This window comes from Pholcus phalangioides, unplaced genomic scaffold (assembly GCF_987345545.1).
Source record: "Pholcus phalangioides strain wild (caught in Gottingen) unplaced genomic scaffold, Ppha-v1.0 ptg000022l_1, whole genome shotgun sequence".
NCBI lineage: Eukaryota > Metazoa > Arthropoda > Arachnida > Araneae > Pholcidae > Pholcus > Pholcus phalangioides.
The window spans coordinates 26,067,347-26,084,734 of record NW_028301615.1 but is presented as its reverse complement, the minus strand read 5'-3'; the positions used below and the strand labels follow the sequence as shown (position 1 = coordinate 26,084,734).

Sequence of the window (17,388 nt, the reverse complement as noted above, 5' to 3'; positions counted from 1 at the left end):
CATTGGCATACGCAAAGGGGGGGAGGGGCCCGAGCCAAGATTATAGTGTTATTGTGCAGGAAAAAACGTAGCCCCCCCAGAAGGAAAAAATCTGAAAACCTCACTCGAGAAAATTCTGCGTACGCCTATGCACACAATGTGCGTACATGCAAAATTACAAAATATAAAAATCGTTAGGAACTACAGAAAAGGGCCGTTCAAGTATTACGTCATCATCGATGGGGGGAGGGTGGGGGGTTTCCGATTTGCTGACTTTTGATGACAAGGGGGGGAAGGGGGAGGGTTTTGATAATGCTTACGCCATCAACCACCCTTTATGAAAATATGAGTTGGATTCAGAGGGGCAGAGCTGATGACGAAATTTTGCTGACAAGGGGAGGGGGTATCAAAAATGGCTAAAAATTTGCTTACGTAATACTTGAACGGCCCCAAACCAACCTCAGCCGACCACCACAGTGAAACGAGTGGCTGATGAAATTTTGATGACCGTAAGCGTCCCAATTACAGTGGTTGATTCGAATTTTTACGAACTCCCCTTGAGTTTTCTATTCAATTTAATGTCAAAATTTCTTGTTTAATTCGAACTTTTTCGAATTTTTTAGATAATTCTAAGTTGGAGGGGGCGAGAATCATGATTTTTTTGTTTGAGCACAAATTTAGTTTGGAAAAATTCAATTCTACGAGACATCAATCAGACTTTGTGCTTCTCTCGATCAAGTTGTCGAGCAACAAATTTTTAAAGAGAAATAAAAGTTTGAAACCATGTTTTTCTCCTCTAACTCAGTGATTCCCAACGAGGGCGTTAACACTCCCTTGGAGGCGATGGAATGTTCCAGGGGGGGCGGTAGAAGCTATAGGTATAACATAGGATCCTATGGGTTAGATTGCGTTGGTGGGCGATGGAAGAAAAAAATTTCTAAAGAAGGGGGCGATGGGACAAAAAAGGTTGGGAAACTATGCTCTTTCTTCGATAATTTTACTCCCATTTTAATATTGTTCAATCCCAAAATTTAAGCGAACAAAACAAAATCCAGTCGAAAAAATAAAAGTAATCCCACTGTGAAACGCCTTAAAAAATTTCTCCGCTAGGGGGAGATATCACTCGTCACGTCCAGCCCAAAAATGCACTATCCCATCATTGGGGATGCAGATAATCGGATTATCTTTTGTGTGTGCGTATAGGATTATATATACGTCTGTATACCGGTATTTATCGTATTAATATTACCTGGGAGTAGATACTTTGACCGGAAGCGGAAATTCACGTAGCTTTTTCTACGAAGCTCGTCGGGGTGTAATTCTGCAATTTTTAGACTCATTAACGAAAGTGTTGATACTGTCCATCCAGTGGACATGGGTCACGTGTCCGACCCATAATCTTAAACGGATGTCCTTAAATAAAATGACAACGGTAAATAGCAGCTCAACGATACCCCCCGTTCTTTACGTTTTCGTCGTGTGTTATTTAGTCAGACGTCGTCGTTACGTCAGTTTGTTTGCGTATCCGCGACATGAGCAAAGAGAAAGGATACGATACGATTCGCGTACTGTTTAAGTAGATGACGTGTCTGTCGGCATGTGCACATCAGTTTGGCGCTGTTCCTTATTCACCAAAACAGCCCCCGCCCCTTCCCTAATTCGATGGAGAGATGGCATGTTAAACCCGTCCTGGTACGAACCGTCCTTTAGTTTCGTATTGGGAACGTGATTACTTCATGGAAGCATGATGAACAAACAAGTCGTCATCACGGTGAGTTTTATCAGTATTTTCACATTCGACAGGGTGAGCCAAAAAAAGAAAAACGTGTCCGGATAATTCACCGCCTTGCAATTCATCGATCAACAATTCACTGAATTTAAAATTTACCGACATAAGTGAATATGTGAGTGAATGAACGAGTGAATAAATGATCGCGTGAACGAATGAGTGAAACCAGCTCATATCACTCACTTGCTCACCACGTCACTCACTCTTACTTCATAGGCTACTCACTCAATGTTGCTCACTATGTCACTCGATCACGCTCTCAGTAGGCCGGTCACTCACTTGATATCTAAGTCACTCACTTGATATCTAAGTCACTCACTTGATATCTAAGTCACTCACTTGATATCTAAGTCACTCACTTGATATCTAAGTCACTCACTTATACACTAGATCACTCATTCTATCATCAACTCACTAGGTTGCTCACTCTGTTATACACTCAATCACCTGGTCACGCATTTAGTCATTAGGTACCTCACTAGATCCAACGTAAAGTTTCGCCTGAAACCCTTGATTGTCATAAGAGTGTTCCGTGGAACCCTTGATGATAAGGATATGCTGCGTAACTCAGAACAAAAATTTGAATATTTATCCAAAAAAATAATAACAATGTCCCCGCCGTCTCAAAAGGGCAAAATAAAAGAGGGCTTATAGGCAACTCCTCCAATAAAACATATTTATTGTCATAAATAACTGTGCTAGATCTTATCGTGGAAACCCTATGCAATGAGGTCCTCACAAGGAGGAGGGGCGGCTCCAGCCCCGAGGCGCGAGATGATTCTCTCTCATACGTTTTTTGTTTTTACCACTACACAAATGCGTAACAGATGGGTCCGATATCTGGGTAACCTGGGGGCAGTGCCGTCTTAACACATGAGCCCAACCAGGCACGGCCTCAGAAAAATAAGTAGTTGAATTTTTCGGGAATTTGCCAAGTAGGGGCTCATAAAAATCACTTGGCCCGGGGGCCCGCTAAAGATCCAGCCTAGGGTCCCTACTACTACCAAACCACACATGCACCTCGTCTAAATTCATCTGCGAAACTTCTAACGAATTGGTGCATGCCGGATTGTGCGTGTGCGAGTTGTGAATCTAACGTGAAGTTTGTTTCTGTGTAATGCTCTTTATGTGTAGTGCTGTCACCTGCCATCAATTTTTCGAACTATGAGTGAAATCTAATGATTGAATAATTGTATCGTTGTGTAGGCCTTTTCCTAGGGGTCCCTACTGCAGGATGTGGAGGCCACGGGTCCCCGTGCTGTGTCCGGATGGGGACAATGAGCTTATATGGCCCTGGGTGTCCCGCAAATCTAGTCTAGTGGATAATAATTTCCAAAAACCGAATCTAGAGGGTTGATTATAACCATCACCACACAGAAGAAAAACTCCAGTAAAATAACTCTGGCATATTCTTTAACAGAAATAATCATGATACTAATAATCATTGTGAATCGTAGAGTGTTCATCCGAGTTATCGATGAATATCTTCTGAGTGTGAAATGGTTTATGTGAGCACTTTCTTTCAAACCGAGCACAACTCCGGTCTATCGCCAAGGCAATTAATAACGGATTGATTGTACCGGAAGTGTGAGTGTGTGTGCACCTAACAGTCTGAGTGGGTATATCATGTTGTGCCTGTTTTTTCCAGTACTGCCATCCAGTGGCGTCGGAGCCGGGGGTGCTGTGGGTGCTCGAGCACCCACGGAAGTTTGTAGAACGGGTTCGAGCACCCACAGAATTGATTCAAAAATCTAAATTTCCTGCATGAATCTCAAGACGGGCACCCACAGGTTCGAAACACTTCTGACGCCCCTGCTGCCATCTATATTTCAGAAGTGAAGTGAAATTATTGGATATTTGTACCGTTTATAGGCCTGTTGCTCCCTGTGGCGAGACTTTTCAACAGGAAGATCGGCTCTCATTCACGCCTCGAAGTTGGGAAATTTATGTGAGCACTATGACTCTCTACCCCTCAAGGGTATAAATAACACCACAAATTCATTGTTATAGAGGAGGCCCACCAAATACCTCAGTCCGGGAAGCTAGGTTGGGAGGGGGAGGGAGGGGGTAACGCGACCACCAAGATTCTCGCGGGGAGAGGAAAAACTTCATTCCTGCATTACAAAAATGCTAACATTTAATGCTCTAACATTTTTTTCCCCACAGACAGTGGTCGCACTCTATTTTGTTTCACCTGCACAGACCTGTTGTTTCTCTGCGCACAGAATTTTGATATCTCGATATCTGCGCGATATGACGAAATAAAATGCTAACCTTATTCCGCATAGGGAATTTTTCTCTTGTTCAGCAAAAAACTCTGTGTACAGGGAAGCATTCTTAGTCACTTTTCAGACTCTAAACGTCCATATACTTTGCAAACTTATTCACCACGGAAAAAATTATGCCTTTTTTTTTGTTACTTTCATCCATAACATATAAACGGGTAAAAATACAATTTTATCAGTAAAAATGTTGCCTTCTGGAAAATATTGAAAATAAGTAGCCTACAGTATATAGGGTGAATAGCAAACAGGGGGCGGGGGGGGGGTGTGGCATTTTACTGACGAAACGTTCATTCTAGAGGCATACGTCCAATTAGAAAAAGTTTCAAAATAACGTGTAGCACTCAGATATGTCATTCATATTTCAAGGGGTTGTACAGTTATTAAAATAAAATAATTTACTTTTTTGTACAGTTCCCGTATGCCCCAAAACTCAACTAGAAAGTTCTCTCCTGCTGCCAACAAATAAAATTACATGTTTCTAAGTGCAAAATTCACTGAGATATTCGAATTCGGAAGAATCTGGGGGGAAGAAAGTTGGAAGAAACGGCATTAAATGCTAGAAAACCGTTTTACCAGGATTTAATGCTGTTTCCACCCCCCCCCCAAATTTCCTCCGTTTTTCGAATATCTCAGTGAATATTGCACTTAGAAACATGGAATTTTTTTTTTTTTTGTTAGCATCAGGAGAGACAGGGCAATAACTTTTCAATTGAGTTTTGGGGGCACATGGGGACTGCATGAAAAAGTTTATTTATTTAAATAACTATACAACCCCTTGCAATATGAATGCCATATCTGAGTACTACACGCTATTTGGAAACTTTTCGTAACTGGAAGTATTACTCTAGGATCAACGGTTCGTCAATGAAATGCCATACACCGTTTGCTTTTCACTCAGAATAATACTGTATATATATTATATTGCATGTAAAAAAAGACATTATTGAACTGGAATTACTGCTGCCACCTATCAGAAAAATAATACAACTGTTGTGATTCTTCGAATGAAATTGAGCTGACCGGTTTTTGATTAGCACCCCAAAGAGAAAAAGTTAATACAGCACGATATTCATAAATATTTTCTGAGCAATAATATTATTTGAATTGCTAAGTTTAACTTTCAAATTTTAACAGTTGCAGTTTGTATCTGGTAAATTAACATAAGTAAGATTCGCAAGGGTAATTTGATCCTAATTCATATATTTTTCGATTAAAAATTGACAATTCAATACGACTACCGTCCAGCCCAGTTAGAAACTTGTTGCCCTGTCTCTCCTGAAGCCAAAAAAAAAAAAATATCCACGTTTTTCTAAGTGCAATACTCTCAGAATATTTCACTTCGGATTCAAAATCCAGGAAAAGTTCGTAAAGAAACAGCATTAATAACTAACGGGCTTTTCCCTGCTCTTCCCCTTATGCTGTTCTTTCAATTTGCCGATTTTTTTATAAGAGATACATTATGCCATTGAAACTCAAATAATGAACAATTTTGTGGGAGTATAAGTAACAAGAAAGTTTTCTTCCTTGAAAGATCTCTGGGTTCCGGGATTTGTAAGGGTCCCATGGCGTTTGATCATGCGGAACCTCTGGATTCGGCGGAGCATTAGTTGGAAACCCCCATGCAATAGATCCCTCAATCTACCAATGGGTCGCTAATCACGCAACTCATTCACTAGGCCACTTACTCCATCTCTAGGTCGCTCACTCTGTCATTTCTCGTTCACTTACTGTTTCACTGATTCGTGTCGAACTATTGTCGGTGAATTTTCCGTAAACCAAAAAAAAAAAAAAAAGAATTGTGATGCGATTGTGATGCAGTTCACATCACAATGAAAGTGGATATGAAATTTTAATTATTCGGCACAAAAAAATGAGTTAGGACGAAAATGTCGGGGACGAAACGCGTACTACGGACTAAATACCAGGACGCAACGTACCAGTGGTGAAATTTCGGGTACGAAACGTACTACGTGCGAAATGTCTGAGGCGAAATATCCGTAAACCCATCCCGGAAGCATGAATGTGCAAATTTTCACTTTTTTGGGTTTATCAGCAGGTTGGAATCTCTTATTTCGCTAAATTTTGTCAGGAAAAGGGAGTGTCAAATCCTTATTGGAACCCTGTTGCAGGGGGTCCGCAACTAGGGGGGAGCAGGCGGGTATCGTGCCCCGGGCACTGGACCAGAGGGGACGCAAATTTTATTCTCAAACCCTCTCCTTCAACATTACGAAATGTACACTTGCCCCGGGTGACTAATTGCATCTAATTGCGGTGCTGGCCTGTTGCAAAGCATTTTAGTGAAATGACTCTCATGGGTAGAATTAAACGTTCAAGCGTCGATGTCCACGTTTTAGAAATTAGCACATTCATGCTTCCGGCATGAAGGAGGACGACAATATTACTGGCTGCTGAAATGAAATGTTTGAGAAGTTTCAGTACAAAGGGTGTCCTGCAAGTCCTGATTCGGCCTTGGATCTCATCAACCGTTTGTCGTATGGCTCTAATTTAAAAAAGTTCTCAAAATGTGAATCTGTGAAGATACAGTGTGTTATAAAATAACAAAGTATAAACTTTTATACGGTTCCCCCTCCCCTGTCTTTTTTTTTTTTTTGTGGCTCTTACTTGCGTTTGAAATTTTTTCTTTAGCCATGTACAGCTAAAATAGAATTTGGCTGTCTTTGCCACACACCTTACTTGTCTCTTAAATTTTTTTTCGGTTTAAATTGTCAACTTTGCTTCCCTTTGCCCATTTATTTGCTGTAATCGGCAACTTTGCTTGCTTTAGGCAAATTTTTTAGCATCTTTACTTGTCTTCGAAAACTTTTTTGGCTGAAATTGGCAACTTCATCTGTCTTTTACAATTTTTTCGCGATAAATGACAACATGGTCCCCCAGATCCTGCAGCAGGACCTCTAGGCTGGGATCTTTGACGGGCCCTCCTCAATAGTGAATTTACAGTGTCACCAAAAAAAAAAAAATTGTCCCGGGCCTCGGGAATCGTCACTAGGGCCTCGTTAGTACTGCCCTTGGGGGGGGGGCACGAATAGCGATATCCCGTATGAATTCCGATGTTCCGTATTTTTATAAAGGAAATATGGTCAGCCTAGGCATTTACCGTGTCTTGTGTATTGATATTTTTCTATCGGAATACATTTCGCAGGCCGGATGGAACCTCTTGGTTAGCCGCATTGGTTGCACACCCCAGCACTCCTTAGCCCAGAACTATATTCTCATCATGAGATCAGCCAGGAGATCTTCATTCGTGGCCGTGTCATACTGAGAGGGGGAAATACCGTATCCTAAAATTTTATTTATGGAACGCCTCGATATAAGAATTAGCCCCTTTAACGTAATATTGCGTCGAAATGTTAGTGGAATAAATTCAATCTAGCTGACTGTTTCTTCAACACCTTTTTTTCCTTCATCACGAAGCTATATTGTAGATCTTGGAAACAAAGTTTTGTGTGTGTTTTCCCCTTCTCTGTTCTCCTCAGCTTTTTCCACCTTCCTCGTTCTTCACGGCATCCCCCCCCCCTACATATAATGTATCATTCTCAGAAAACTAATCTATATACTGTACATGGAAGTGAGAAAAAGACACATAGGTGAGGGTGAAAAAGCAAGGTACTATACACCTCTCTGTAACTCTTTTTATCTAATTATCTCTGTCTGTACTGTTCCTCCTCCACCCTTATATATTGCTTCCCCCCCCCTTCTTTCCCTTTCTTCTTTTTTTCTAACGTGCTAACAAGGCTACCATATTTATCGCCTATACGTCTAGTGCAGATTATTCAAATTTGTCGCCAATAGCTTATACATGAATGAGGTTAAAATCTCTCATCAAATTACTGAAAGGAGTTCCCAAATACACAATTTTTGTACTTTTGAGCGTGTACTATCCTCTGTATTAAGATTATACTGTGTACATTAGCGGAACTTTTGATTGTCTATTTTCATTTCTGTAGAATCCCACGTAAGATTGACAGGCTGCTACAAGATATCGATATGGTACCGTGCAGTCCGGAAAACCCGATCCGGCGGTTGATTGCGCACCTTCACAGACGTCAAGTGCTGGTTTTTCTAGTGGTCTGGTGTAGCTTGGGATGCCTGGTGTATGTCGTCACCAAGACAAAGACATTCGTCCGTCACGCCAATGGAAGGACCAACAACGCCCTTCCGGAACGAGTATTGAGACCGGAACATCGAGCAAAGCTGTTGGAAAGTATAACGTCACCAAAGGCACCAGCAGCCGCAACGGAAGCAGCTAGAAAGAGCGCCGGCGGTTATGGCGTGGTAAGCATCGACAGATCGCCGCCGCTCTCGAAAGAACAGATCATCGATAGGTTGAAGAGAAACTACAGCATACCGCAGGAATCGTGGTTGAAGACGAACAGCGTGTACCCCGAGAAAAATGGCTGTTCGGATGTGCCGAGCGTGTACGACATCGACTTCAACAACGAGTACTGGCAGCGGGTTGCGGTCGGAAACGCGACTTTCTACCTGTTCTCGGCTTATTACGACAACAGGCCGAAAGTCGGAGAGGTGCCCGTGGTCAGGGTCTTATCCATGATAGACAAGCTGAATCCACCGAGAGTGTTATGCCAGTTGAGATATATGACCTCGTACGCCAACCGGACGCGATTCTTCTTCACCACCGCTTCATACATCTACATGTGGAAGCCGAACTGGGGGAACTACGAGGATGGCATCCTGCAACCTTTCCTGATAACCTGCAACCTCAGGTCGAAGTACAAGAACATCATTCCCACATCTGTGTCTCTGGTGAAACGGATGTGCGATTTTCCGAGGAATAACCTGGTGGTGGCATACAACAAACCCCCCGAAAGGAAGGGGGCTTTCGCAGTTTGCGTCAAGTACCTGGATTTCTTGTACGAAGACATCAGCGTGAGACTCGTCGAGTGGCTCGAACTGCTTAACGTCCTGGGAGCGGAGAAGGTCTACCTCTACGACCTGGATGTCCATCCCAACATCTCGAAGGTCTTGAGGTACTACGTCGACAAGGGGCTGGTCGAGCTGACGCATTTCAGTCTGCCCGGTCACCAGCCGAACATACCGGGTCTCCGGCACGCTTACCTGGGATCGAGGATATTCACCAAGAGGCAGAACGAGATCATGCCGTACAACGATTGCCTCTACAAGAACATCAACTCCTACGACTTCCTCGCGGTGCTCGACGTGGACGAGGTCATCGTGCCGACGGAGCACGGGACCTGGAACGAACTAATGAGTGCATCGATGGTATTGGCGAAGGAGGAATCACGCTACCCTCGTGCCAGCTTCGACTTCAAGAACGTCTATTTCCTCGATAGTGACGACGACGACGACGTCCCACCCGGACGTCATCGTCATCAGGAAGGGGTACCTGAACATCTGTACATGCTGCAGCACGTTCGTCGCACCGACGTCGTGTATCGGGAACCGCACTTTTTCGCGAAGTGCTTCCACAGCACTCAACTGGTGATCTCGCTGCACAACCACTTCCCACTCGAGTGCTTCGAGACGTGCATAACCTACTCGGTGGACACTTCTCTGGCACGACTCCATCATTACCGGAAAGATTGCGTCGACAAAGCCGTTTGCGACGCCTACAAACACTCCAGCGTGCGAGACACGACGATATGGAGGTACAAAGACGAGCTAATCCGCAGGACGAGCGTCGCTCTCTCTGATATGGGGTTCTTGGAACAGTGACGTGGGTACACTTCTTGAACACTTATGTGTGTGAGAATACACTAAATTTCGGGGCATGCTAATCATCTATGATCAATTATTGTGTATATATAAATACATATTAGGGGTCATTCAAGTATTACGTCAGCATCGATGGGAGGGGGGTTTCCGATTTGCTGACTTTTGATGACAGGACCCCACACTTTTCCCGAGGACCCATGATGTTGAGATGCCCTCCCCGCAAGAGGGAAGTTCACTGATTTCTAGCCCGGGATAGGTACGGGCCAAGGTCAATATCTTTGAAAATTCCTTGTCTCGTCCAATATATGTATTTTATTGTATTATATATTATTATTATTATTACATTGTATTATTGATTAAATGCCGTTCTTATTATTTTTATGTGAATTAATAATTGTGGAACGAATTATCCGTGTTTCCATTATTTCTTATGAGGAAGTTTGATTCGAATAACGAGCGATTCGTATAACGAGCACGTTCGCGGAACGAATTAAGCTCGTGAACCGAAGTTAACCGCGGGCAGCTTAAGTGCTCTGGAAATGTGCCACGCGTCACGTAAGTGATCTGTAATTATGCCGCTGATCACACTTAAGTAATCTGGAAAAGTGCCGCGGGTAACTTGAGTGATGTTGAACTACTGGGGTGGGGGGGCGTTATGTGCTCCAAAACCGTGTCAAATGTCACTCAAGGGATCTTTAAATGTGCCGCGGGTCACTTAAGTGATCTGCGAATGTACCACGGCCCTACTTATGTGATCTGAAAATGTCCCACGGGCCACGTAAATGCTCTGGAATTGTGCTACCGGTCACTTAAGCGATCTGAAAATTGTTCCGATGAGTTCATTTTTACAAAATTAGGTTTGAGGGGGGGGGGGGAGGGTCACATCAGTAACCTCAAGGACCACATTTGGTCCGCGGCGAGAGTGAGTCGCAATGAAATTCTTAAAGAGGAATTTTGATTCAGCCTTCAACTTAGCTCTCTCAAATAACATTGAAAAATGAACATAAATTTATTACATAACATAATTTATTTGTCCCAGTCAATTACGAAAATACTATACAAATTACAGTTTGCAATTAAATTACATATTTCACAATATTTGAAAGAAAATGCAAAGAGAAAGAAAGAAAAATATTTCAATGGACACACACGCACGGTAGAACAGTTAATTCATAATGTGATGAAGAAAGCTGGGACAGGGAAGAGAGCAGTAGCTAAAAGCTAGTAGAATGCTCTCGACATTGTGACATCTCTGAACATGTGATACACATAAATCTTCTCATTTCTTTTGACCTGAACGAAAGATGAAAAGAAAGAAGTATATCGGCAACCAATAAATGTAAATATATTTATTAATTCAATTAAAAAGGGAATTTATGGCAACCAAAAGCTGATAGAAGAGAATTTCGTGCTACGGGTTTCAATTCAATGACAAATTTTTAATAATGTAGAAAGAAGTGAAAAAGCTAGACAAAAATTAAAATAAATAGAATCTACACTTGATGTTAACTATTCACATAACCAAATCGAGTTATTGTTTCCATTTAATTTTACCTGTCGAATTATTTATTATTTGATATCAGGTTAAATTAATTTTTTCATTTCATAATACTTGTTTATAAATTTCATTTATTGTCTTCCCATTCATTAATTTGTTGATGTGGCATCGCTATTACAGTACTTTGCCAACCGCAGTTAATGAAACAGAAGGAAAGTTGCTTTCGGCAATCAAAGATGAAACATCTGAGTTTCTGTAAAAAGTTCATAATTGCTTGCATAATTAGTTCAGAATGTAGCCACTAGAATAAGGGCTAGACGTCCTTATTCTAGTCCTTATCTAGTCGCCTAGTTCAGAAGAACGAGTCAGCGAAAAGAATAATTTTTTAAGAAGGACCGAGTGAGTCACTTCACAAGGCTTGTTGATGTGAGGGAAAGATAAAAGGGTATGGATAAAGTAGTGGTACTAAGATAAGAACACGAATGGAAGACCCCCATGCCAATTAGAAAATCCAGTATTGCAACTTGAACAGTTTGGTTATGGAGAACAGGTGTTGAAAAAAAAAAAAGAATGTACGGGGAGATTATAAAAAAACTATCCCGACATATGGGCCCCTAACTATCATACCATTCACAGAAACTGAATGAAATTTTGGCATAAGGTATTTTGATGTATGCGCTCAAGAATGATATGGAAAACAACAGTGTCACTCTAACAGTTACGGTTACAGTGAGAAAATTTCGAAAATATCAAATGGCAACACCAAGTTTTTTGTATTGGAATGTGATCTCCATTGTGAAAAACCCTAAATAGCGTTCGAACGGCAACTGTAGCATGAAAATCACCGGCGGTAGATAGGCTAAAAGTGAGGACAACCAATAAGGGCAGAGAAGCAGCATAAAATAAAGCATTTTATCGTGTTTCACAAATTTTCCACATGACCTTGTGGAGGACTAATCAGGCTGGGATTGAAGAAACGGTGTGACGAATGAAACGAACATTAATGCTCTGGTGCACGGCAAAGTCCTTTTTACTTTTTCCTTGCGTAGCTCCGGGGATTTTCGTGCTAGAGGTGCCATTCCAACACTATTTAGTGTTTTTCAGTATGGAGATCGCATTCCAATACAAAAAACTTGGTGTTGCCATTTGATATTTTCGAAATTTTCTCACTGTAACCGTAACTGTTAGAGTGACACTGTTGTTTTCCATATCATTCTTGAGCGCATACCTCAAAATACCTTATGCCAAAATTTCATTCAGTTTCTGTGAATGGTATGATAGTTAGGGGCCCATATGTCGGGATAGTTTTTTTATAATCACCCCGTATATAGGGAGAAACATTTTTACAAAGATAGGATTTAAAGAGTTATAATAGTTTCTTGGCGAGAGAGGGGGGGGGGGGGGGTTGAAACAGTGCCGTCTTAATGCATGGGCCCGGGGGCCTCAAGAGAATGCGGGCCTCACAAAAATGAGAACCAGTTAAAATTTTCGATAATTTTCCAGGTGGGATCTCGCAGAAATCACTTGGCCCGGGGGCCCATGATGCTCTAAAGACGGCCCTTGGTTGAAGGAAAAGAAAACATATTATCAGTGATAACAACAAGTGCTTTCGTATACATACAGACGTATATATACAGACGGGCAAGTGTGCGCACTGTTCATTCCAAGGGATTTCCATCCAGAGAAGATGGTTAAATACAGTCATTTAACAATGGCAGAGAATTCCAAATGCGAATACCCCGGAAGAGAAAAAACCGTATATTTCTTGAAATTTGTTCTTTTCGCTCTAAGAAAATACGTTCATATACAATAACCTTTAAACGTATTTTCTTCTGAAATTTTGATTTTTTTTTAAATATTTTTTTACATTAAAAAAAAAAATATTTTGATCTTCTGCGGGGGGGGGGGGGGGGAAAGGCCCGCTGTGCCCTTCCCCCACATACATCTGTCATCCCAATATGCGTAAGGAGGTGTGGGGCAGTGCTGACGAAATTTTGCTGACAAGGAGAGGAGATAGGGTCAACGTTTTGCTGACGGTGGGGGAGGCAGGGCAGTCTTAAGAGCATCATGGGCCCCCGGGCCAAATGATGTTTTTGAGGCCCTACCTGGAAAATTCTCGAAAATTGCAACTACTTCTCATTTTTGTGAGGCCCCTCTCCTCTTGAGGCCCCCCGGACCGTGCTCGGGTGGGCCCATGCGTTAAGACGGCACTGGGTGGGGGTCAAAAATAGCTAAACATCTGCTGACGTAGCACTTGAACGACCCCTCATTAAGAGTATGGAAAGTATCTCAGATTGCGATATATATACGTTAATGAAAGTATATTTCATTGAAAGAGTAGAATGATAAGCAAAATCTCCCTCTCTCTCTCTGGGGAAAAAGTTTCGTAACTGATGATCATGAACTGTTTCCGTAAATCAGGCTTTGGACATGGTCAAGAAATTCTACAGTGATGCTGAGATTCCAGAACAGTGGAATAATGTAGCAGTTACTAAGATAAATTACATTGTATAGTTATAAATTATTAAAATTCGGAAAACAGTTTCGTAACTGATGATAAGAGTTTTAATAATTGATAATTACTGCCCTATGTGAATGTTGATGATTAACCACTTAACAATCCGGAACGTAATATCGCATCCAAACGCCAATGGAATAAATTCAAACAAGTGCTCTGTTTTCTTTCCTCATCACGAAGCTTTGTTACAACCCTATGAAAAAAAAAAGTTGTTCTTTTTACCTCCGAGGTGTATCCTTCTACTATATACACATAAGAGCGAAAGGGTACTGCAGGTATACAGTATCATTATAGTGTTTTCGTTTCAATTTTTTTTTTTTTAATATTTTTGTGTGTACTTTCTTTTCCCTTCCTTTTTCTAAAATGCGGTTAGGTTCGGACAAGGTTACCATATTTATCACTGATTCGTCAAACAGCCAAATTTCTTGCCAATCTCTTCTAAGCGATGGGGTTAAGTCACAATTTGTAGTGATTTTAAAGACCTGGGATTGATTACTTGGATAATTCGAACTTTTTCTAGTGACTTGGGACTTCCAATTAACCACACGCAAGTTCGACTATATATATGTCTATATTATTACTTTTATGCATTTTTCTCTCAAATTTTCTCTCTTCTCTCCCCACCTCCCTCCGTTCCTCTCCTGTTCTAATAATTTTCTTGACCACTCATTCGTTTTCATTCCTTTCAACTTTGCTGCCCCTGGGGTATAGCTTACTAAGCCCCCCCCCCTCCCCTTTCCTTCCCGTAAATACATTTCTGAGTGTCTCGAAAATTTTAGTTCATCGCACATACAACCGTCTCACAGTGGTGCGTTTTGCAAAAAACACGGTCGAAACTCTTTACTCGCCTTAAAATACGTTGCATATTCTTGAAACAAGTTATATATACAAACAAAGCACAAGAAATATTATGCTTTTTTTTAATGGCAAGGTGCAGATTATGTGATTAAAGGGGTTTCAACCAATTGCTGTTTCAACACGCACACTCTTGAAGGCGGTTCTGAAATTGTCTACAGTTATCGCACGCGCAGAAGCGTATATGTGTAAAGAGGCTTTCTACTAACATATTCCCTGGACAGATCATGCTGATACCTTGGGGATACAGGATGATCACGTTGTTATTTAAACTAAGGCGACCGGAATGGATAGCTATATCTAGTTGCCATAATTTAAACCATATTGGTTTTCTGGTTCAGTAGAAATTTAGCCTTTTGTTTGCAATACATCACTGAAATCAGCGTTCGTCGAAGTAGATATTTAGCGACAATTCAATTTTTCCACTTCGTTAATATCTCAGCGCTCGTGGCTCGAAATTAAATGCATTCCCTCATATAAGAAGGGCACACATATCCTCATATAAGTGGTGTACCCACGCAGAATCTCCTAGAGACAGAAGGCCTCCGCACTCAGCTTGTGACGTCAGTAAGCAGTCCATTTTCCCTCAGAATATTCAGGGAAAAAAAATTCCCTGCTCGTGCCAGTATCATCGTTGTGAGGAAAAGAAATGATCGGGTTCAGAATTGGCGATTTCTATGCCCCACATCCAATCACTACGCGGTATTTGTGAGCCAATCAGGAAGATTCTACGCCAAAATAAGAAGGAACGAAGTAGGATGCTGTGTTTCAAAATGTGGCAAACTTGCTAGGTAGTCTGAATGACGTTTATGGCAAACAGTGCAGAGGCCTTCTATCTGTAGGAGGTGATGATCCACCTCACAGGATTTTTTCTGCAAAATCAAATTGTCGCAGAAATTTTTAACCGCCAATTTCAAATTTTTGTCGAATATCTACTTCGACAAACACCGAGAGAGAGAATTTTCAGTGATGTATTACGAACTAAAAAAAGCCAAATTTCTCCTGAACCAGAAGATTTTAATAAGGCTGAAATCGGAAGGCTTCCGCATAAATCGGAAGCATTGCCACCTATGGGTCCTGTGATGTCACCTTATATGATTTTTTTCTGCAAAATCAAATTGTTGCCAAAATCTGTAACCGCCAATTCCGAGTTTTCGTCCATTATCTATGTCGACAAACATTGATTTGTCGGAATCATGTATTACGAACAAAAATCTAAATTTCCCCTGAACCACAACACCGATATGGTTTATCATACGCTCTTTCGAAAGCTGGTGTGATGGACAAGTTTTTGGTAAATTTGACGGATAGTAGCTAGAAGGGTGTTTGAGGAATTAGCGAATATATATTTCGGCGGCAATTCGATTTTCAACTTTGCCAATATTTCAGTGCTTGCAGTTCGCTATTAAATCCAGATAATTCAATAATATTAGTGTTAAATTATAGGATTTTCTCTGCTCTTTTCAAATAAGTGATTAGTTTGCGTGTAGTTTTTTTCAGAAATTTCACAAATTTGGGTTTTTTCTCAGACTTGACACATAGATAGGACCGGGTTGGTAGGGTGTTTCATGTTCCACTTGGGCTCGTCTATCACCCTTTTTCGTTTTGGCAGAACAGGTCCACGTTCACCCTGTATATGCGGAATTTGCAAAGAGCGGTCTAAAACTGTAGATTCGTATAGAGAACATAGAAACAGACAGACATGCGCACACAGAAAATCAATTTTATGTACAGGGTAGGTTTGCATAGCAAACAGGGCGTACGGCGTTTTACTAGAGAACTGTGTTGGTCCTAGAGGCATACTTTCAATTAGAAAAGGGTTCCAAATAACGTGTAGTACTTAGATATGACATCCATGTTGCAAGGGAGTACATAGAATTCAAAAAATGGGTGAAAGTTTGTAGAAAAACAGTTCTAAATGCGGAAACCCCGTTTTTACACTCCATTTAACGCCGTTTTTTTTTGTTTTTTTTTTTTAAATCCCTTAATTTTTGGCATTCGAATGTCTCAGTGAATATATTGCACTTAGGAACATTAATTTCCTTTTTTCTCGTTGGCATCAGGAGGAACAGGGCAACAACTTTCTAATTGGGTTTCCGGGGGCCCACGGGGACTGTATGCAAAGTTAATTTTTTTTTTGATAATTATACAATCCCTTGAAACATGAATGACGTATCTGAGTACTAGGCGTTATTTGAACACTTTTCCTAATTGCAAGTACACCTCAGAGATCAACGGTTCGCCAGTAAAATGCCGTACCCGCCGTTTGCTATGCTGTACCCTGTATATAGATAGGGAATTTAAAAAAAAAACGAAGTTCCTGAAAGTTGTTAGTTTCGGTTTCAGCAAGAGCGTAATCTCTGGAAAAATTGCATCAGCCAGAGGCAATAAACGCTCGGTAACGCGAAGAAAACTGATAAGCTCGGATTTCAGTGATCTAAAAATTATGAAGATATTCAAGCATTTATGACCTAAAAAACGTGGAAGTATTACCTTAAAATTAAATAAAATATATGAAAATATAGTTTCTCCGTTGTTTCATTTCTTCTTTTTTCAGTTATTGCTTCTTATCCTATTTAAATGTTATTTGAAGGCTACGAACCCAAAAATTGTCTTTAAGAAAATCATTGCGACCCACGCTCTAAGCCATATGTGATAGACCCTTGGCCCGCGGACCAAATGTGGCCCTGGGGGGGGGGGTTATCTGATATGGCCTGCCCGCTCAAACCTAATTTTGTAAAAATGAACTAAG

At 41.2% G+C, this 17,388-nt stretch overlaps 1 protein-coding gene across 1 annotated transcript; it reads left to right on the top strand.

The window, feature by feature from the left end:
* The first annotated feature begins 1,573 nt into the window (after window positions 1-1,573).
* Window positions 1,574-10,135, top strand: LOC149070093 (uncharacterized). Its single transcript, XM_089249861.1, has 2 exons — window positions 1,574-1,750; window positions 8,019-10,135. The coding sequence occupies exon 2, from the start codon at window positions 8,059-8,061 to the stop codon at window positions 9,763-9,765; it is 1,707 nt and encodes a 568-aa protein (XP_089105987.1). The 5' UTR covers window positions 1,574-1,750; window positions 8,019-8,058; the 3' UTR covers window positions 9,766-10,135.
* The last annotated feature ends 7,253 nt before the right edge of the window (window positions 10,136-17,388 follow it).

Excerpts from the sequence above, each read along its gene's own strand:
- LOC149070093 (XM_089249861.1), top strand. The coding sequence starts at position 8,059 with ATGGTACCGTGCAGTCCGGAAAACCCGATCCGGCGGTTGATTGCGCAC.